Source organism: Barbatula barbatula, assembly GCF_947034865.1.
Source record: "Barbatula barbatula genome assembly, chromosome: 9".
NCBI lineage: Eukaryota > Metazoa > Chordata > Actinopteri > Cypriniformes > Nemacheilidae > Barbatula > Barbatula barbatula.
The window spans coordinates 19,883,797-19,907,895 of NC_136772.1; the positions used below are offsets into that span (position 1 = coordinate 19,883,797).

Genomic DNA, 24,099 nt, shown 5'->3' on the forward strand with positions numbered 1-24,099 from the left:
CTCGTAGCACGGCAAGGAACGCAGTACTCGTTCCCGTATCTCAGGGAACCGAGGTTACGTAAGTAACCGAGTACGTTCCCTATCGATACTTCACTCGTACTGCGTAGCAGGATGCTATGGGGAACCAGTATAATCACGCCGTGCTACAGATGGAACGAAAAACATAAATAGTCTCGGAGCCTTGGCTCGGAGACGGGGTAAAGCAGGGAAACCCTGACAGCGGCGAAGGCCAAGCTAGAAGGTGGCCTAGACCGGTTATCGTCCCAAAGTAATTAAGTGCTGGCGTGGCACTAGCCATGGCTCAGCGACCTAATTCAAGCAGAAAGGACCCGGGCCTGAAGGGCCGGAACGTCCAGATTGTAAAATCTTGTAAAAGTGGACGGCGAAGCCCAGCAGGCCGCCGCACAGATATCTTTTATAGAGACACCGCTATACCATGCCCAGGAAGAGGCAACCCCTCTAGTGGAATGGGCTCTAACTCTCGTGGGACATTGAAGGCCCAAGGAAGAGTAAGCCAGCGATATAGCCTCAACTATCCACTTCGATAGTCTATGTTTCGAGACCGAGGACCCTTTGGTGCGGTCGCCGAAGCACACAAAGAGCTGTTCCGACCGTCTGAATAGGGCGGAGCGCTCAATGTATATTTTTAATGCTCTGACTGGGCAGAGCAGACTAAGCTCTGGGTCCCGCTCGGAGGAGGGGAGAGCAGAGAGCGAAATGACCTGTGCTCTGAACGGAGTAGAGAGCACCTTAGGTACATAGCCATGCCTTGGTTTGAGGACGACTCTGGCGTCGTTCGGCCCAAATTCCAGACAGGATGGGCTCACAGAGAGAGCCTGTAGGTCCCCCACACGCTTCACCGATGCTAAAGCGAGAAGCAGAGCGGTCTTGAGCGTTAATGAACGGAGGTCCGTAGATAGCAGAGGCTCAAAGGGAGGACCCTTTAGAGCCCTCAGGACCGTGGGCAGATCCCAAGTGGGAACTGTAAGAGGGCGAGGGGGGTGTAGCCGCCTGGAGCCCTTCAGGAAACGAACGATAAGATCGTTCTTGCCCACTCCTTGTCCTCCGATGAGGGCATGTGAGGCTGAAATAGCAGAGGCCGAAGGCCGGTTCGCCATCACACAGAGCCCCCCAACCCGTGTTGGAGGCGTCTGTCGTGACCACTTTCCGGCTGGATGTGGAGCCCATGGGCATACCCTGCTCTAGCCAAAGGGGATCTTTCCACGAGGCTAGGGCGGTTACGCAGGCTTGATTCACCAGAACACGCAGTCGTCCAAGACGCCAAGCATGTGGAGGAACTCTGGGCTTCAGCCAGTACTGGAGGGGGAGCATCCGGAGGATGCCCAGGCTCAGTACCTGAGATGCAGAGGCCATAAGGCCTAGCATTTTCTGAAAAACCCTGAGGGGGCGTGAAACCCCGGGTGTGAATGAGGCCGCAAGCCGTCGAATGACCAGAGCTCGTTCTGGCGATATTCTGGCGGTCATGCGTTTTGAGTCGAAGACTGTTCACAGGAACAAAATACGTTGGCTGGGTGACAGTGCGCTCTTTACAAGATTGATCCTGAGTCCCAGGCACTCCAGGTGGCTGAGGAGGAGGGATCTGTGGGACCTTAGCTCGTATTCCGACTGGGCTAGAACAAGCCAGTCGTCGAGGTAATTCAGAATGCGGATTCCCTTCTGTCTGAGAGGGGAAAGAGCCGCATCCATGCACTTCGTGAAAGTGCGGGGAGCTAGAGAGAGTCCGAATGGAAGGACCGTGTATTGATAAGCAATTCCCTCGTAGGCGAATCTCAAGAATCGCCTGTGACGAGGGGCTATCTGAATGTGGAAGTAAGCATCTTCCAGGTCCAGAGAGAAGAACCAGTCCTCTGGGCGAATTTGCGAGAGGATCTGCTTCATCGTGAGCATTCTGAAGCGCCGTTTCATAAGGGCGCGATTCAGATGTCTGAGATCGAGGATGGGGCGGAAGCCGCCATCCTTCTTTGGTACGAGAAAGTACCGGCTGTAGAAGCCCGACTCGATTTGATCTGGGGGAACCATTTCTATGGCTCTTTTTCCCAGTAAATTCCTCAACTCCGTGCGCAGAACGTGAGAATTTGAGTCCTGCACTCGGGTGGGGACGACCCCGCGGAAGCGCGGGGGTCGACGAGCAAACTGGAGTGAATATCCACGGGATATTATTTCCAGAACCCAATCTGATACCCCGGGGATGGCCCTCCAGGCCTTGGCCCGGGCGGCAAGGGTTTGGGTGCAAAGAGGAGGTACGCCGCCTTTTGGGGGCTTGACTCCCAAGGATAATGGAAGAGGAGGCTTGCTCTATTTTTGACAATGTTTGTGTTTTATTAAACATTTTGCAGAATGTGGTGTGGGCGTTAGAAAAGGCCCCGCACTTACAACATTGCACATTATCAACACATTTTTGCCGGCACCCGGAACTGAACGGGGTGACCTGGCAGACATGAGAGCAGTCTTTGAAGGAGGGCCGGCTGGAGCCCTCCTTCAAACCCTCCATCGCCGGTCCGAAGAGGCCGGTCGTGGAAATAGGAGCATCCAGGAAGGGGACCTTATCCGCATCCTTGATCTCCGTCAGCGTCAGCCATAGATGACGCTCGAGCACTACTAAACTGGCCATGGATCTGCCTATCGCCTGGGCCGTGGCCTTGGTGGCGCGTAGAGCAAGATCCGTCGCGCTCTGTAGCTCTCTGAAGAGCGCAGGGTCAGGGTCAGACTCATCCATGCCTTGGAGGAGCTTCGCCTGGTAGACCTGGAGCACTGCCATGGAGTGAAGCGCTGAAGCCGCCTGGCCTGAGGACGAGTATGCGCGTCCAGCGAGGGCCGAGGTGGTTCTGCACGGCTTTGAAGGATGAGACGCTTTAGCCCTCCATCCGATGGCGGCGGGCGGACACAGATGTGCGGCCACAGACTCATCGAGGGGGGGTAGCTTCTCGTACCCTTTTTCCTCTGCGCCGTCCACGGAGGTGAGCGCAGAGGAGGAAGAAGGTCGAAGACGGACCGAAAAGGGGGCGCGCCATGACTTCGTGAGTTCGTCGTGAACTTCCGGGAAAAACGGTGCGTTTCTTTGACGAGGAGCCAGACGGCGCCCTGGCAAGAACCACTCGTCCAGGCGGCTGCGAGTGGGTTCCTCTGGGGGACACCACTCTAAACCCAGCTCGTTAACCGCCTTCGTGAGGACCCGGAAGAGCTCGGAGTCCGCACTGGGGGCGTGTCTGCCGGGTTCTGGAGACGGCGAGGGGGCGGGGTCATCCAACGAACCCGCTAACTCCTCCCCGTCTGAAGCCGCTAACGACATGGCGTCGTCATCCTTTGGTTCGTTTCCACCGAACGAGATCATGTCACAGGCGGCCGCCAGTGGACGCTGATCTGTTCGGGTGAAACAGACCGGGGAAACATCTCTCTGCGGGGAAGGCGAGGCACGGCGAGCCGGCGTGAGCTCGCGCTTCCCCGAGCGCTTTGCTCCTCTACCCCGCTGCTTCGCTCGCACAGTGTCCTGTGCGCGCAGAGGCGGGGGGGGAGGGGCGGAGTCGCTCTCTGAAAAGAAAGCTATCCGCGAGCGCAGAGAGGAGAGACTCATACTCTCGCAGTGAGAGCATTCCGTCTCTTTGAGCGCGTCTTTTGCGTGGGAGAGACCCAGACATGAGACGCACTCCTCGTGCCCGTCAGCGGCATGTAGGAAAACCCCACACGAGCGACAGGTGCGGCGCGGCATTGTAGCGCAGTGAAAACTGCACGTGAATGCCGCAGGAAATTTGCTCTAACACTCTCTGAAAAGAAAGTGTGTGTGAAAATATGCTCTTTCAGCGTCGCCGGATAGCGGCAGGGAAAAGACCGTGCTGAACAGCGAGAACCGTTCGCTCGCGAAGCCGCCCACAGAATCCGCCGGAGCGAAGCCGCTGACGAATCCGCTGAAGCGAAGGCGCTGAGCAGGAGGTCGAATCCGCTGCAGGTGCTCTCTCGACGGCGAAGCAGTCAGTCTCGGGAAGCGAAGACGAGTCGTCGCTGAAGGAGAAGAGATCTGAAGACCCTACGGCGATGTGTCTGCTTATATAGCCATAAGCCCCGCCCATTTTGGCGGGTGCCATCGCCATTGGTCCGGCAGCTCCGCTACGATTGGTTTAAAGCTCTGCTTTTTTCCAACCAATCACCGTGCAGTTTCACTGCGCTTTTGATTTGCTTCAGTCATCGGAAAAAAAGGAGTTTTCCCATAGCGTCCTGCTACGCAGTACTCGTTCCCGTATCTCAGGGAACCGAGGTTACGTAAGTAACCGAGTACGTTTTTTTTTAACACCTATCTGAACATATAGAAAAAAACATTGCAAATAGGATATTCAGGGGACTTTTATTTAGAAACTCCACATCAGAATGTCCTGATATTGCATGATGGACAATCTGAGATATGGTACTACGATTCTGAAGTGAAATCATTTCCCCAAAACAGGTAGTTTTCTTTAAACACCTATCTGAACATATAGAAAAAAAACATTGCAAATAGGACATTCAGGGGACTTTTATTTAAAAACTCCACATCGGAATGTCCTGATATTGCATGATGGACAATCTGAGATGTTGTACTATGATTCTGAGGTGAAATAATTTCCCCAAAACAGGTAGTTTTCTATTAACACCTATCTGAACATATAGAAAAAAACATTGCAAATAGGACATTCAGGGGACTTTTATTTAGAAACTCCACATCAGAATGTCCTGATATTGCATGATGGACAATCTGAGATATGGTACTACGATTCTGAAGTGAAATCATTTCCCCAAAACTGGTAGTTTTCTTTAAACACCTATCTGAACATATAGAAAAAACTGTGTATATAGGATATTTTGGGGACTTTTATTTAAAAACTCCACATCAGAATGTCCTGATATTGCATGATGGACAATCTGAGATGTTGTACTATGATTCTGAAGTAAAATCATTTCCCCAAAACAGGTAGTTTTCTTTTAACACCTATCTGAACATATAGAAAAAAACATTGCAAATAGGACATTCAGGGGACTTTTATTTAAAAACTCCAAATCAGAATGTCCTGATATTGCATGATGGACAATCTGAGATGTTGTACTATGATTCTGAGATAAAATCATTTTCCCAAAACAGATAGTTTTCTTTAAACACCTATCTGAACATATAGAAAAAAACATTGCAAATAGGACATTCAGGGGACTTTTATTTAAAAACTCCACATCAGAATGTCCTGATATTGCATGATGGACAATCTGAGATGTTGTACTATGATTCTGAGGTGAAATCATTTCCCCAAAACAGGTAGTTTTCTTTTAACACCTATCTGAACATATAGAAAAAAACATTGCAAATAGGATATTCAGGGGACTTTTATTTAGAAACTCCACATCAGAATGTCCTGATATTGCATGATGGACAATCTGAGATGTTGTACTATGATTCTGAAGTGAAATCATTTCCCCAAAACAGGTAGTTTTCTTTAAACACCTATCTGAACATATAGAAAAAACTGTGTATATAGGATATTTAGGGGACTTTTATTTAAAAACTCCACATCAGAATGTCCTGATATTGCATGATGGACAATCTGAGATGTTGTACTATGATTCTGAAGTAAAATCATTTCCCCAAAACAGGTAGTTTTCTTTAAACACCTATCTGAACATATAGAAAAAAACATTGCAAATAGGATATTCAGGGGACTTTTATTTAGAAACTCCACATCAGAATGTCCTGATATTGCATGATGGACAATCTGAGATGTTGTACTATGATTCTGAAGTGAAATCATTTCCCCAAAACAGGTAGTTTTCTTTTAACACCTATCTGAACATATAGAAAAAACATTGCAAATAGGATATTCAGGGGACTTTTATTTAGAAACTCCACATCAGAATGTCCTGATATTGCATGATGGACAATCTGAGATGTTGTACTATGATTCTGAAGTGAAATAATTTCCCCAAAACTGGTAGTTTTCTTTTAACACCTATCTGAACATATAGAAAAAACTGTGTATATAGGATATTCAGGGGACTTTTATTTAGAAACTCCACATCAGAATGTCCTGATATTGCATGATGGACAATCTGAGATGTTGTACTATGATTCTGAAGTGAAATCATTTCCCCAAAACTGGTAGTTTTCTTTTAACACCTATCTGAACATATAGAAAAAACTGTGTATATAGGACATTCAGGGGACTTTTATTTAAAAACTCCACATCAGAATGTCCTGATATTGCATGATGGACAATCTGAGATGTTGTACTATGATTCTGAAGTGAAATCATTTCCCCAAAACTGGTAGTTTTCTTTTAACACCTATCTGAACATATAGAAAACAACATTGCAAATAGGATATTCAGGGGACTTTTATTTAGAAACTCCACATCAGAATGTCCTGATATTGCATGATGGACAATCTGAGATGTTGTACTATGATTCTGAAGTGAAATCATTTCCCCAAAACTGGTAGTTTTCTTTTAACACCTATCTGAACATATAGAAAAAACTGTGTATATAGGACATTCAGGGGACTTTTATTTAAAAACTCCACATCAGAATGTCCTGATATTGCATGATGGACAATCTGAGATGTTGTACTACGATTCTGAAGTGAAAACATTTCCCCAAAACAGGTAGTTTTCTATTAACACCTATCTGAACATATAGAAAAAAAACATTGCAAATAGGACATTCAGGGGACTTTTATTTCACATCGGAATGTCCTGATATTGCATGATGGACAATCTGAGATGTTGTACTATGATTCTGAAGTGAAATCATTTCCCCAAAACAGGTAGTTTTCTATTAACACCTATCTGAACATATAGAAAAAAACATTGCAAATAGGATATTCAGGGGACTTTTATTTAAAAACTCCACATCAGAATGTCCTGATATTGCATGATGGACAATCTGAGATATGGTACTACGATTCTGAAGTGAAATCATTTCCCCAAAACAGGTAGTTTTCTTTTAACACCTATCTGAACATATAGAAAAAAACATTGCAAATAGGACATTCAGGGGACTTTTATTTAAAAACTCCACATCAGAATGTCCTGATATTGCATGATGGACAATCTGAGATGTTGTACTATGATTCTGAGATAAAATCATTTTCCCAAAACAGGTAGTTTTCTTTTAACACCTATCTGAACATATAGAAAAAAACATTGCAAATAGGACATTCAGGGGACTTTTATTTAAAAACTCCACATCAGAATGTCCTGATATTGCATGATGGACAATCTGAGATGTTGTACTATGATTCTGAAGTGAAATCATTTCCCCAAAACAGGTAGTTTTCTATTAACACCTATCTGAACATATAGAAAAAAAACATTGCAAATAGGACATTCAGGGGACTTTTATTTAGAAACTCCACATCAGAATGTCCTGATATTGCATGATGGACAATCTGAGATATGGTACTACGATTCTGAAGTGAAATCATTTCCCCAAAACAGGTAGTTTTCTTTTAACACCTATCTGAACATATAGAAAAAACTGTGTATATAGGATATTCAGGGGACTTTTATTTAAAAACTCCACATCAGAATGTCCTGATATTGCATGATGGACAATCTGAGATGTTGTACTATGATTCTGAAGTGAAATCATTTCCCCAAAACAGGTAGTTTTCTTTAAACACCTATCTGAACATATAGAAAAAACTGTGTATATAGGATATTTAGGGGACTTTTATTTAAAAACTCCACATCAGAATGTCCTGATATTGCATGATGGACAATCTGAGATGTTGTACTATGATTCTGAAGTAAAATCATTTCCCCAAAACAGGTAGTTTTCTTTAAACACCTATCTGAACATATAGAAAAAAACATTGCAAATAGGATATTCAGGGGACTTTTATTTAGAAACTCCACATCAGAATGTCCTGATATTGCATGATGGACAATCTGAGATGTTGTACTATGATTCTGAAGTGAAATCATTTCCCCAAAACAGGTAGTTTTCTTTTAACACCTATCTGAACATATAGAAAAAACATTGCAAATAGGATATTCAGGGGACTTTTATTTAGAAACTCCACATCAGAATGTCCTGATATTGCATGATGGACAATCTGAGATGTTGTACTATGATTCTGAAGTGAAATAATTTCCCCAAAACTGGTAGTTTTCTTTTAACACCTATCTGAACATATAGAAAAAACTGTGTATATAGGATATTCAGGGGACTTTTATTTAGAAACTCCACATCAGAATGTCCTGATATTGCATGATGGACAATCTGAGATGTTGTACTATGATTCTGAAGTGAAATCATTTCCCCAAAACTGGTAGTTTTCTTTTAACACCTATCTGAACATATAGAAAAAACTGTGTATATAGGACATTCAGGGGACTTTTATTTAAAAACTCCACATCAGAATGTCCTGATATTGCATGATGGACAATCTGAGATGTTGTACTATGATTCTGAAGTGAAATCATTTCCCCAAAACTGGTAGTTTTCTTTTAACACCTATCTGAACATATAGAAAACAACATTGCAAATAGGATATTCAGGGGACTTTTATTTAGAAACTCCACATCAGAATGTCCTGATATTGCATGATGGACAATCTGAGATGTTGTACTATGATTCTGAAGTGAAATCATTTCCCCAAAACTGGTAGTTTTCTTTTAACACCTATCTGAACATATAGAAAAAACTGTGTATATAGGACATTCAGGGGACTTTTATTTAAAAACTCCACATCAGAATGTCCTGATATTGCATGATGGACAATCTGAGATGTTGTACTACGATTCTGAAGTGAAAACATTTCCCCAAAACAGGTAGTTTTCTATTAACACCTATCTGAACATATAGAAAAAAAACATTGCAAATAGGACATTCAGGGGACTTTTATTTCACATCGGAATGTCCTGATATTGCATGATGGACAATCTGAGATGTTGTACTATGATTCTGAAGTGAAATCATTTCCCCAAAACAGGTAGTTTTCTATTAACACCTATCTGAACATATAGAAAAAAACATTGCAAATAGGATATTCAGGGGACTTTTATTTAGAAACTCCACATCAGAATGTCCTGATATTGCATGATGGACAATCTGAGATATGGTACTACGATTCTGAAGTGAAATCATTTCCCCAAAACAGGTAGTTTTCTTTTAACACCTATCTGAACATATAGAAAAAAACATTGCAAATAGGACATTCAGGGGACTTTTATTTAAAAACTCCACATCAGAATGTCCTGATATTGCATGATGGACAATCTGAGATGTTGTACTATGATTCTGAGATAAAATCATTTTCCCAAAACAGGTAGTTTTCTTTTAACACCTATCTGAACATATAGAAAAAAACATTGCAAATAGGACATTCAGGGGACTTTTATTTAAAAACTCCACATCAGAATGTCCTGATATTGCATGATGGACAATCTGAGATGTTGTACTATGATTCTGAAGTGAAATCATTTCCCCAAAACAGGTAGTTTTCTATTAACACCTATCTGAACATATAGAAAAAAAACATTGCAAATAGGACATTCAGGGGACTTTTATTTAGAAACTCCACATCAGAATGTCCTGATATTGCATGATGGACAATCTGAGATATGGTACTACGATTCTGAAGTGAAATCATTTCCCCAAAACAGGTAGTTTTCTTTTAACACCTATCTGAACATATAGAAAAAACTGTGTATATAGGATATTCAGGGGACTTTTATTTAAAAACTCCACATCAGAATGTCCTGATATTGCATGATGGACAATCTGAGATGTTGTACTATGATTCTGAAGTGAAATCATTTCCCCAAAACAGGTAGTTTTCTTTTAACACCTATCTGAACATAAAGGATAAAATAAATAGAATAAAAAAACATAAGATAAAACAGTATATATAACAAAAAATAACAATACCAACCACCGGAATGCCTTAGGAACGGCCTAGCAACCACCCAGAACGCCACACAAACTGCATAGCAACACTCTTGTAACCACCAAAATACCTTAACAGCGGCCTAGAAATCACCCAGAACAATATTGAAACTGCATATCAACCCTTTAACATTTAACATTGCTCGTTGCCCTAGCAACACTATCAAATTATAGAGTGCAAAATAGCGTTTATTTTGAAATTTGTCCTACCGCGCGCTTACCGTAATGTCTTATGTATGCGCTCACAAAAACCACCGTGAGGGCTGGCTTGACCGTCATTATAAAAGTGGAGGCTGGCCTGACCGCAGTAAATATCCGCATGTGTTCCAAAACAACTTTCTGAAACCTGTACGAACACTGGGGGAGTGTATCGAGCACAGTTGACCATGCTAAGCATGAGAAGACAGCACCGTTGCAGCACTCCTTTAAATGTTTGCTCACCACTGAAGTCTCCTACAAATCACCGAAAGATGATGCAGGAGACACACGCTGTTATCAATTGTAATATTACATCTTATTCAATTAACACAGTTTCTCCGTTTTCAAGTCACTAGTGAGCTGCCGTTCTAGTTGATGCTTTGTATTAAGGGGTATCATGCTGGTGTCAAAGTGGCATTCAGGATATCGTAAAGTCAACTTATGGGATTTAATTGGAAATATTTTAATTATTATTGATGTAGATAAATGTAGAATAACATAAACAAGACCATTTATCACTTTATGTAAAAAAAGTTGTGCCTAGGCCCTGATTACAAAATAATAATAGTAGTAGTAGGACAAAGGACATGTATGGCCATGATGCTACTAATTAACAGTTACTTTAAAGCATTCATCATAAGCAGTTTAAACCTCTCCATGTCCATCTTCTTCAGGATTTGGACTTTGTGAGTTTTCTGCATAAGCTCAAGATGATCTACAACCATCATTCCTCTGCAACAGTTGCCTGCGAGCTCTACCGTTATGGCTTTATGGTCAGTTTCAACAATGTATTTGTCATCTATGGCTGCTGCCATGGCATAAGAATCACAGGAGATGAAGCCAGGCCCATCCACCAGTGTTATCACGCGCTCCTCGTTGTGGCTCTTCTCCATGCTGTGCTTAAAGATCTGCTTCATGAACCGAGCCTTATCTGTGTCCTGGGCCAGCCAATCATCACAGAAGTCCTGAAACAGACAAGTGAAAATATAAATGGGTATTATATGTACATCCCAGTTTATACTTCACGAGTTCACCTTAGCAAATAATTAAATAGGCGGCAATTAAGCAAGCAGAGAATATTGTATGCGTATTTGGCGTGCTGTCCAGGGAGAGGCCTCTGAGATCTGTATTGTTCCCCAAACCAGGATCACTTCCCTTGTCCAGGGAGAGGGCTCCGATCTCTAAATTAAATCCAACAGGCAAGCCTAAACCATCAAGAGAAGATCTTACCCAGGGTAATTTATTTCGACAGGTGAACTCCCAGGTTGCAATGTATGTTTGGCAAAGGAATTCATTCAGAACAATGTAAGCTGCTTCTGGATCCTCTGCAAAGTTGAATTCTCCACACATAGTGATGTTCCCTCGAGCTAGAGATACATATTTGTTGTTATTCTCCAAATTATAAAAAATGTATAGTATAAAATGACCAGCAGTGCAGATCAAACCCTTGCTACCTCTAAAAATATTTGCCACAGTGTAACATATCTCTATATAAGTGTCAGGGACTTACAATCTGTGTTTCCACCCATAATGTAAAGCCCTTTGAGTTTCTGGCCGATTGAGGGGTCAAGTTTCACTGCCAAAGCCAGATTGGTCAGTGGAGCCGTGGCCACTAGAGATACCTTGAAGAACAAAGATAAATTGTGGTAAAAGGTCTCAATATGTGACCAATCTGTTACCAAATATTTCAATAATCATACAGTACAGACCTCTCCGGGATTCTCATTGACTATACGAATCATGGCTGACACGGCTCCCTCTGCCTGGATGAGATCCAAACCAGGAGCGTTGGGGTCTGGGGCATCTCCAAGTCCATCTTTCCCGTGGTACTCTCCAGAATCGGTGGGCCGACCCAAGAGCGATTTTACTGCTCCACGGAATACAGGAATCTGAAACACAAATTCAGTTTTTCTAATAACAGGTGCTGGACAAGGATGCATTACTGTGTAATAAGCAGAGTGAAATCCTTCAATCTTGCAAAGCCATTTTAACCCAGACAGTATAGCTAAAGTTTGCTGTCAGATTTTGATCATGATTGACTATAAAAACAACACTGTCACCAAAACCACCCTTTCCTGGTTCATTTTTCAAAAGTCAATAAATTTGTGAACTGAACATTATTGATAACAACAAAAACACAGTTTGTTTTCCCAAATTCTTTAAAATATTTTCTTTTGTGTTCAACAGAACAAAACATATATACAATAATTTTCCCAGAAATGTCAGATGTAAACATTTTCCCAAATATCTCCCTGTTCAACCAAACAATTCAATTGATTTATATAGGTTTGGAACATGACAGAATTTTCATTTTTGGGTGAAGTAGGAGAAAAAATGTATAAGGCATGATAATGTCACAATATTTTATGTGGAGACAACATATCAATACATTCTAAATATGAAAATATAAACTTTGACAACACTGAAAAAATAGACAGGTACTCGTGTAATTTTACATTTTAGTTATGACAAATGAAGAAAATAAAACTTAAACTAACCATCTTCTCTCAACAGGTATTGGTCTAGCTTTTGTTGAAACTAGTAAATTTGAATTGGCAGCTAATGTACTATTGCTCTTTTGTGACATATCGCTTATTGCTCCCCGAACTCGGTACTTTAAAAGTTGAAAGAGTTTTAAGTGATTAATAAGAAACTGAAAGGTGGGATGCATCAGATCGGGATGTTAAAAGCATGCGATCAAGCAAGTTCAGGTTACCTCCAGACGCTTACAAACTTTCAGGATGCGAAGGACATTCTTGCACACATTATCTACTTCAGTGTTTCCATGAACGCAGGTGATGCCCAGTATCTGTACATCCGGCACTGCCAAAGCCATCATAATAGCCTGAGCATCATCCACCCCACTGTCAACATCCAAAAGCAGTTTCTTCATGTTGCCTTCTAGATGAAGATAAAAATATGTTTTGAGTTCAAAGTCCACAAGGGGTGAACGTGAACGAAATATCAGATACTGAGAAGTTTTCTCACGCCTTACCTGTAGTGAAGTTGAGATGCGTTTCCTGTACACGACTTCTCTTAATCTTTAAACAGAGTTGTAACGCGCTCGTGAGTTTTCTGTATCTGTGAGTGTAGGAGGAGTTTGAGTTCACGTGAAAGGACGTGTTACGTCATCTTATTGTTTTAAAACAGCACCATAGACGTGTGACAACAAACCAAACTGATACTACGATTGCGATGCTTACCGGGTTTTGCTCACACCTGTAAATAGACTTTTAAGTGATGCACTTCTTAAAGTATATGTCAACAGTGCTGAGGAGAACATGGGACACAACAAATCCTCAAATATAAAGAACACTGCAGTAGACTGACGACTAACTTACCGGCCACCAACTTTTAGAAATATCAGTCAGTGGCACTCAATAGTGATGGGACGTTCTGCGTCGAGGATTCGAAGCTTGTATTAGTGACGGCGCTGTTTCGGAGCTTGATGTGTCTTGGTCTAAATCACGTGATCGGTGACGTCCAAAGCTTCGTTCCTGCTGCGTAATCTGATTCCAAAATAACGCAAACCAGCCAACCTAAGCCTTTCGAAGAAAGAAAGAAATAATTAAAGAGGTCGTTCGAAGAAATAAATAAAGAGGCCGTTCGAAAAAATAAATAAATAAAGAGGTCGTTCGAAGAAATAAATAAAGAGGCCGTTCGAAAAAATAAATAAAGAGGTCGTTCGAAAAAAAATATACAAATAAAAAAAGAGGCAGTTCGAGAAAATGAATACATAAAAATAATAAAAGAGGTCGTTCGGAAGTCTGGCATAATTTTCAAGTTGTATCAAAAAACAAAGTAAGCGAATAATAATCATTATTATTATTATTCTTCATTAAAAATATTTTAAAGAATAAATCATTATAATTTGTTATAATATGACCAATTATTTACATGTGTATTGTTTGCATTTTTAATCTATAATAAAATGTATTATGTTAAGTAATAAGCCTACATAACATACAGTATATGAAAATAATTACAATACATTAACACACGTGACCTCCTGTAGGTTGAGTGCCTTATTGGTTCTCAACAGCTTTCTTACAATAACAACACATCACCAATGTTGAAACATTTTAGAGATATACATGAGCACATCTACTGCAAGTGGTATGGAAGCGAATAAGAGACATATTGTTTTGAAATTTAACAGCCAATGAATACTTGAGTTTGAATTATTTTACTTTGGAAACCTTGTATCTGAATTTATTTGTTTCGAATTTACCTCTATGAAATTTAAATATGAAAATTCTTGATTTTTCATTTTAAAAACTGGAATTTAATGCTCACAAATTCAGATACAAAACAAAATCAACTTACAGAATTTCAGATAAAATACATTCAGGTTGATCAAATTCGATTGCTCTTATTCAGATCTAAAATTTCAAGTTAGTATTTTTCAAAGAAAACATATGTCTAATTCGACTGCTCAAATTCAGATCGAAAAATTCAAGTTAAATATTCACATGGTAACATCCGGGCTACCCAGGATAGGAAAAACAGTTGAGCCCAGAGCCCGTCTGCAATTGAACCGCACCGACGTCGGGCGGCCTATCAGAGCACGTCAACCTGACTGTCTGTCATGACTCATGATCCAAGAAGAGGCAAAGTCACGTATATTAAACCTGTAAAGAAGATGACTTCTAGGGAAAACGAAGGCGATCCGGTAGTTTGCTGTTTATGTACAATCAGACTCGACAGAACAAAAGTATGTTGTTGCTGATTATTTTTTTGGAATACATAACTGTTAGCTATGGTTTGTTGTGTGACTCGTCTCTCTATGTAGGTAAGTCAGCTAGGCAACACGTTATAGCCAGCAGGATAACGTCTCCGGTTACTTTCGTAACCTCGGTTCCCTGAGAAGCGAGAACGAGACATCTGTATAGGTGTCTGTGGCCTAGTGGTTAGAGCGTTGGACTTGTGATCAGAAATTTGCCGATTCGGATCTCAGTGCCAGCAGGTCATGATTGAAGTGCCATATATGCAACATTCTTGTCTATCACGTGCTTATTTGTACTTTTTCACGTTTTGGTATATAATTGCAATGTTTTTCACTCATGTCTCTTCAAAAAATATATAAAAAATAAATTACAACAAAACGAGCAGTTTGCTGATCTTTGTCTTTATTGAATATTACACATTGTTTGGTCTGCTTTGTAATATGACTGCAATTAAAATCTCAGCGCTATGCATACATGACTGCCTCCATATATGATTTAATAATCCCTTAAGTACTTCATTCAGTTCTTTTCTCTCCTTGACAAGTTACAAACGCTGTCTACTGTTGTTAGCCGTTAGCACTAGGTATAAGGAGGGGCTCTGGCATAGATAAGAAACCCTTATTTTAGTTAGATCGAAGGGTCTTTAAGAGAAAGCGTAAAAGCGAACAAAACCCATTGACATCCGTTTTTAAAAAAACTAGCCTGTTGTCTCCTTTGCTGTGTTCCGATGAAGCCAAGGTGATAGCATTAGCCGTTGCGCTTTTGGTTTTGGCGTGGGGGAGGAGCTGAGGAGATTAAGTCTCACGTCACACAACAGCAGATTCGACTAGGAGCAGGCACGATTCAGATATCTTAAAATATAATTGTGACTAGTCGAAACTGAATTAGAGATATCTTTAAATACTTTGCGTATTTGTGACGCGATAATTTTAGATATCTATGAGGTCATTACAGATATCTAAAATAGAGTTTTGACTGGTCAAAACATATTTACAGATATCTCGAATAATATTTCTTACTAGCGCAATTATAAATGCAGATATCTCTAATTATCAATTTGACTAGTGAAATTACAATTATGACTCGTCGAAATACATTTAAAACTATCTAAAATATATTTTATGGATAGTCAAACCCAAGGTTTTTATGTCAAAACGGCTTGTCGTAAGAAGTCATCTTCTTTACAGGTTTAATATACGTGACTTTGCCTCTTCTTGGATCATGACAGACAGTCAGGTTGACGTTCTCTGATAGGCCGCCCGACGTCGGTTCATTGGTTCGGTTCAATGGTTCGGTTCAATTGTTCGGTTCAATGGTTCGGTTCATTGGTTCGGTTCAATGGTTCGGTTCAATGGTTCGGTTCAATGGTGCGGTTCAATTGCAGACGGGCTCTGGGCTCAACTGTTTTTCCTATCCTGGGTAGCCCGGATGTTACCGTGTGAATATTTAACTTGAATTTTTCGATCTGAATTTGAGCAGTCGAATTAGACATATGTTTTCTTTGAAAAATATTAACTTGAAATTTTAGATCTGAATAAGAGCAATCGAATTTGATCAACCTGAATGTATTTTATCTGAAATTCTGTAAGTTGATTTTGTTTTGTATCTGAATTTGTGAGCATTAAATTCCAGTTTTTAAAATGGAAATCAAGAATTTTCATATTTAAATTTCATAGAGGTAAATTCGAAACAAATAAATTCAGATACAAGGTTTCCAAAGTAAAATAATTCAAACTCAAGTATTCATTGGCTATTAAATTTCAAAACATTATGTCTCTTATTTGCTTCCATACAAGTGGACCATGTAGTGTCAACCAAGGAATAACACTTCTGATCAGTCGATCATTTGCTTGCGAATTTATGCCTTTACAATGAGAAGTAGTAGTGCATAGTTATGTATTACTTGATTCACTGTATTTTAAATACTTTTTTGTTTTTCAGGGATCAGAAAAACAAATGACGGACTGTGGAATAACCCTGGGTCAATATGATAGTTAAAGATTACCAGCCATTTTCAATTGTTGAAGATTCTGGCTTTAAGGAATTTGTAGGGATGTTGGATCCAACCTACACTCCTCCTTCCCGCCAGGCATTAAAGGGGTAATTTGACGTGGCTAAAATGAATATTATTTGTCATGATCCTGCCTCTCCTTGTCTTGGTTTTCGAGTCTTGTGGCAGTATCATGTCAGTCCCATGTGTTTTGTGTGGAGAAAGAGCATTGTTTTGGTTTGTCACGCCTTCTGTCATGAGGTATGGACAGAACCCAAGCGCAGGCAGCTGTTTGTTAAATAATAAAACTTTATTTAAACAAAGACCCACGGTGGGGAAAACATGAACAAAAACCAAGACACAAATGAAAAGTAAAACTTCCCACAAGGGGGACAAAACAAACAAGGTTTTAAGAATAATAAACTATAAGTCCACAAACTTGAGTCCGGGAAACGGGAACACGTGTAATCCAGACAGACTAGGAAGAATAAATGTGCAAAATGAACCGACAAGAGACAGAGGGAAACTGAGGCTTGAAAAAGGGAAACACTAACAAGGACTGATGACACAGGGAGAGTGGTGGCAGGTGACATGAATGAAACACTAAAGGAAAGCTAACAGGAGGATTGCACGAGGCAGGTGAGGGGAATGAAACACTAAGGGAAAGATGGACCAGGGCTGGTGACAAGACTAACACTAATGGGCCGCTAACAGGGAAACAAGGGGGCGGGGCTAAAGGACTCGACACCGGAGAGAGAGCATGGCGTGACAAACCAAAACAATGCTCTTTTTCCACACAAAACACATGGGACTGACATGACTCGAAAACCAAGACAAGGAGAGGCAGGATCATGACAATTATTGCTTTAGGTGTAATACAATGGGTATACACGATTTAAGGTAAAAAAACGCTGTATTTCCCACATACCATGCATGTTTATATCTCCTTTTTGCTCTGCGCTGATATTTTACAAAGCTCATGGCTCGGAAAAGTGAGGTTGCTATGATTGGCCAGTTCACTAGTGCGTAGTGATTGGTCGATTACTGCACAGAAATGTAACGTCTCTTACCATTTCACAAAGAAACACACATGGTCTCCGCGACATGGCTGCGCCATTTACAAGACCACCCACCTTACTTGCATTTAGATTTGGGCGGTCTTGGTCAAATCGTGTTTCAAACTGACCTAGATTGACCGGGTGTGGTTTTACACGAGGTGTTTCAGGCAAGTCTGGGTGAGGAGCCACTTCTAGATAAAGTACATCTTTTGTTCAGAAACTTACATTTTTGCAATTTTACGTGTCTAATACATGCATGGGCGACTTATAACACACCAAAGGCAAAGAAAAACACGTCTTTCCAGCGAATCATCCCTTTAAAGAAAAAGGTGGATGAAAAATACAAGGAGGCCAAAGAGAAGGCAAAAGAAGAGGTGAAAAGCCAGAGCTGTAAGCCTCACAACCGATATGTGGACATCTCTTCATATTGATGCTTATTTGGCAGTGACAAATGATCAGATGTCCACAGTTTTTACTGGGGGTGGGAAAGTTTTCAAATGCTCAAACTTCAGCAAATATAGCTGAAGGGAAGAGAGCTTTGATGGAGGAGTGGGGCATTCAAAACAAAGTTAGATTTCTGGTAACTGATGCTGCTGCCAACATGACAGCATGTGCCAGCATCCTGAATCTGTGCCACACAAACTGCATAGCACATGCACTAAACTTGGTTGTGAAGAAGGGTATAGAACAAACTCCGGGATTACTGGATATTAAGTTGATCCAGGAGGTGGATACTCGTTGGAACAGCACATATGCCATGTTAGAGCGTCTCTTTGCTCAGAGTGAGCCAGGAGGGGCTGCTTTGGTAACTTTGATGACAAACCTCGCACCTTTGACTTCAGAAGAGTACCAGATAGTAAATGAATGTCTTGGTGTAATGTGTCACTTCAATGAGGCTTCCACCGAATTCTCAGAAGAGAAGAGAAGAGAATGTCAGGGTCAAAGGTTATTCCACTAATACGAATGCTGAGGCATGCAATTACCTCAAAGACCTCACAGGTTCAATATGTGACAGCTTTGCAATTGTACAACAACCTCATACGACTTCTTTCTGAGTGGATGTCTACATATGAGACTTTGAGTGTCATGACTCTAGCAACTTTGCTTGATCCGCGCTTTAAATCTCTAGGTTATTATTACCTATAAAGCCTTGCATGGTTTAGCTCCTCACTACTTGAGAGAACTTCTAACGTATTATAGTCCATCACGTGCACTACGCTCTCAGGTGTCAGGTCAGTTGGTATTACCTAGAATTTCAAAATCAAGTGCAGGCGGCAGATCATTTTCCTATCTAGCGCCTAAACTTTGGAACAGTCTTCCCTGCACTGTCCGGGAGGCAGACACACTCTGTCAGTTTAAATCTAGACTAAAGACGCATCTTTTTACTCTTGCATACACTAGACTATCATAATAAATATATATATTTCAAAGATCTAGGCTGCACTAGTTAGATCAACCGGATCCAGGGACACTTCCAATAACAACTGATGCATTTGTTGCATCAAAGAGTGCAGAACAGTACTCTACTCTCAGCCAGTCTTGTCTCATTGTTCCAAGGTTACCAGAGCGGGCAGGACGCAGTCCAAGGTTACCGGAGCGGGCAGGGCGCAATCCATTCCCAGACCTGACAAATGCTGGACGAAGGACGTGGCGACTCTACAAAACTTCAGTCGCTATTAGATTATTAATGATAATTTTAAATCTAACTTTGTTTTTTATTTTGCCTTGTTGTGCAAGCACTGTCGAGCTTGTGCAGAGGCAGCAGTTTTTGCCAGAAGGGAACTGGAATCCCCTGGTTAGGCCTGGTCTCCCTCTGAGGTTTTTTTTCTCCTCCAATGGAGTTTTGGGTTCCTCGCCACCGTTTGCATACTGTTTTGCACTGTTTGCCTGGCCGGGGGGGCTGCTAGAATTTGATAGTCTTATTTAATTAACACTGCATATAGGAATTTCTTGTGTGTCTGATATTTGACGTGTGTTTTGACTTCCATAACCTTTTATGTTTTACTTCTAGTCAATGTTTTCTTGTACAGCTGCTTTGTAACAATGAAATTTGTAAAAAGCGCTATATAAATAGAGCTGACTTGACTTGACTAGGTTTCTCCAGCCAGTCAAATGCACAGACTGCTGTGAAACGCCTCACAGCAGAATGTACTGCAATCATACGTGCAGCCCAAAACACACCATCAACATCCTCTAAAATCCCTTCACCGCAACCAGAGACAACAGGAGCCACAGGAAGCGATGCATCCCACTCAGGTACTGTTCGTTGTATTGAGTGTGTGTGTGTGTGTGTCCAAGTGTGTGTTTTATTACATTTGAGATGGATCATGCATATAGCTATTGCAGAGAATAACATTCAATTCCCTTATTCTTTTATTTGTATTGTTTTATCTACTACCCTTGGGTGTCTATCACAATCTTTATTGCCTTGCTCTATAATTTTTAGTCCGTCAGTCCCATGTGAGAGAATATTTTCAAAGGCAGGTGAAGTAGTAAATAAAAAAGAAATAGACTTCCCTCGCAGTGTTGATCAAATCCTGTTCTTAATAAAAATCTTTAATTTCTTTTATTATCAAAACATAACTCCCCAGTTCACAAGCCCTTTCACAGTTCACACGCACTTCATAATTCCACAAAAATGTCCACAAATTATTTTTAATACAAATGCCTACATGAGCCTTACCTATGAACTCATAGGTTTAGGACTAGGCTTAAATTTATGTTAAAAAGGTTGTATGTGTTGATAAAAGCAGATTCTTAAAGATAGTTTCTGTAAAGGTGAATTGGTCCCATTAACTCATTTACGAATACATTCATTAATAGGCTAGTGTTTACTACAACATCAAAGAAAATCAAATTTGTATTGCTTTTCAAGCAATACATTTATTACATGAAACAATCAAACAGTCAGACAGGAAATTCACCGTTTGACCACAAGATGTCGTTAGTGTGCACAGTGTTGAAAAGCTCCGAGTAATGAACATTTTAGGGATACACATGAGGGGCAGGAAGCTTAGGGGTGTCCGATTCCTTTTCCAATTCCTGGTTTGGGAATCAATCCAGCATTTAGGAAGCCTATTGTCCTTATATGAAGACGCATGGTCTCTGGAAGATTGTGTAAAATTAGTTTAATACAAATGGTAATGTGTTATTTAGCTAATATGCCGCAAACAATGCATTAAAGATAAATTATTGCTTGGTCTGTCGTTGGAGACTTGCCATTGGCTGTTGCTTTTGAATAATCAATAACATAGTTCCGAGTGCCGTTTTTGCGATGTTTGTATTGGTCCTTTATTAATATAGTTGTGTTTCCGAGTTCCGTTTTGAGCAACAATGTGTATAAAAAAATATTTCTGGCTCTTAACGTTAAACGTTATACTATATTTCTCAGCAGTAGAAATAGCAGGCGACGCTAAAATCGCATTAGCTTCGAATGGAGCTTCTCTGCGTGAGGAGCTCAAACGTGGAGCCTCTCTTGGCTGGTTGGATGGATGGATGCTTCATGTTTGGATTTTTGTTCATTCATTCATTTTCTACCACTTATCCGGGGCCGGGTCGCGGGGGCAGCAGTCTAAGCAGAGATGCCCAGACATCCCTCACCCTAGACACTTCCTCCAGCTCTTCCGGGGGGACAACGAAGCGTTCCCAGGCCAGCCGGGAGACATAGTCCCACCAGCGTGTCCTAGGTCTCCCCGGGGTCTCCTCCCGGTCGGACGGGCCCTGAGCACCTTCCGGGGAAGGCGTCCAGTAGGCATCCGTAACAGATGCCCAAGCCACCTCAGCTGACCCCTCTCGATGTGGAGGAGCAGCGGCTCTACTCCGAGTTCCTCCCGGGTGACCGAGCTTCTCACCCTATCTCTAAGGGATCGCCCAGCCACCCTGAGGAGGAAGCTCATTTCAGCCGCCTGTATCCGGGATCTTGTCCTTTCGGTCATGACCCAAAGCTCATGACCATAGGTGAGAGTAGGAATGTAGCTTGACCGGTAAAATTGAGAGCTTCGCCTTGCAGCTCAGCTCTTTCTTCACCATGACGGACCGGTACATCGACCGCATTACTGCAGAAGCTGCAGAAATCCGTCTGTCAATCTCCCGTTCCATCCTTCCCTCACTCGTGAACAAGACCCCGAGATACTTAAACTCCTCCACTTGAGGAAGGAACTCTCCACCAACCTGAAGTGGGCAAGCCACATGCGTACTGTTATTTTAGTTATTATTGAAAACTGCTGTTCATTTCACTGTCAGAGGTTTGTTAAATATATATATATATATATATATATATATATATTATTCGAGATTTAAAGCGTTTATTGTCATACACCCAGTGAGGAAAGCAGATTTTTTGAGCAATTATTACTTTGCTGTCCACAATGAATGCCAACACAGTGCAAAAGAACTATACTATACTATATGATAAATATAATATAGACTATGTATATGCAAGTATAGAGTAGAAATGTACTGTTGAATTAGAAAAAATATCAATATATTATAGCAGTTGATGAGATAATAAGAAATGTCTCATGAAGTTGCAAATGTGGTTTCAATTAAGTCCGTAACGAGGTCAATATGTAGTATATATAGACTAAAGATTTGTGTTTCTCCGATTCACAATGGCTTGCCCTTTGTTGAATGATGTAGTTGATGAGGAAGTTTTAATACTCAGACGAGCATTCAGGCATGAAAGAGTCTTCCGAGATAGGGCAGACCCATTGGCCTTTTCAGACCAATATCTGACTGAGAGGTACAGATTCTCAGGCGATGGCATCAGATATTTGTGTAGGCTGCTGGGTCCAAACATACAGCACAGGACAGCACGGAGCCATGCTCTCACTGTCCCACAGCTGGTCTGCGTAGCACTGCGATTCTTTGCAAGTGCCATGTTTCTGTATTCTGTCGGTGATGCAGAAAACCTCAATAAAGCCACTATTTGCCACACAATAAGAAATGTAAGTCTGGCATTGAAATCTCGTGCACATATTTAGCACCTTCCCTGGTCACGGAAGAGTCATCCACATCAAGGAGGATTTCTACAAGATTGCAGGTAACACAAATAATAACATTACCTTAGCACAGTCACAGTATGACACTCGTTGTTTTGTGTTACAGCTTTTCCTAATGTAATTGGGACAGTGGATTGCACCCATATTCGTATCCAACTCCCCTCAGGGGCACATGAGGGAGATTATGTTAACAGGAAATCCTTCCACAGTGTCAATGTTCAGGTAAGAATAAGGTATGGTTACTGTCAGCTACATAATTATTCTGTGCATTAAATGACCTTATTAGGCTATATATTTTTACAGATGATCTGTGATGCTGACTGCCTTATCACAAATTTAGAGGCAAAGTGACCTGGCTCAGTCCATGACTCCAGAATCTTTCGGGCCAGTAGAATTTACCAGAGACTCTCTCTAGGTAAGCCACCCCATTTTTTAAGCACCTTGAAAATCAAGAGTACAGTACATGTAAGAATTATGTTTTGCATTCGCAGGGGAGTTCTCTGGTGTGCTGCTGGGGGACAAAGGCTATGCCTGTGAGACATTTCTGATGACTCCCCTTACAGACCCCCAAACCCCAGCACAGCAAGCTTACAACCATGCCCATGCCAAAACCAGAGCTCGAATTGAAATGACCTTCGGCCTCCTGAAATCACGATCTCAGTGCCTGCACCACCTGAGGGTCTCCCCAGACAGAGCATGTGACGTGACTGTTGCCTGTACAGTGCTGCACAATATTGCCAGCCTAAGAAAAGAAAGGGCTCCCAGAGTTGCTTTGGATGTTGATTGGGACAATGGTGCCATATTCCCAGAAAACAGAAATGGTAGACTTGTTAGAGAACAATACATTGCAAATTATTTCAGTTAATTTAGTTTTGATTTAGCCCATCCATTAATAAAGGATAATGTAGGCTATATAACTTTTTCATGTACATGCATTTTATTTGGCATCGGTAGCACACACTGTGGTCATCTTCCCAAATTCTACTTCCTCTTCACTGGATCAATAACTAAAGTGTACTTGACATTCATAAAAACGTTACCAGACCACAATGGTTTGGAATATTTTTCTTTTATTATTTTGGTGTCATCACTTGTCAGCTTGGAGCTTTGGAGAGAAAAAATTATGATTATTAATACATTGTGTTACAGTCATGTACACCTTTTAGTTAGCATAGCAGAATTTTGTATAATGTAAATTTACT

General features: G+C 41.3%; 1 protein-coding gene across 2 annotated transcripts; it reads right to left on the minus strand.

Annotated features, from left to right (window-relative positions):
- Nucleotides 1–8,861: 8,861 nt before the first annotated feature.
- LOC306898988 (nucleoside hydrolase-like) lies at nt 8,862–13,617 on the minus strand. 2 transcript variants are annotated; one of them, XM_079464933.1, is made up of 7 exons: nt 13,326–13,617; nt 13,118–13,203; nt 12,839–13,023; nt 11,832–12,011; nt 11,633–11,744; nt 11,353–11,489; nt 8,862–11,087 (listed from the first exon to the last, which is right to left on the minus strand). In XM_079464933.1, the coding sequence occupies exons 1-7, from the start codon at nt 13,403–13,405 to the stop codon at nt 10,740–10,742; spliced, it is 1,128 nt and encodes a 375-aa protein (XP_079321059.1). In that variant the 5' UTR covers nt 13,406–13,617; the 3' UTR covers nt 8,862–10,739. The 2 variants fall into 2 exon arrangements, with proteins under 2 accessions (XP_079321059.1, XP_079321060.1); XM_079464934.1 differs by having other exon boundaries at nt 13,464–13,615.
- Nucleotides 13,618–24,099: the final 10,482 nt, after the last annotated feature.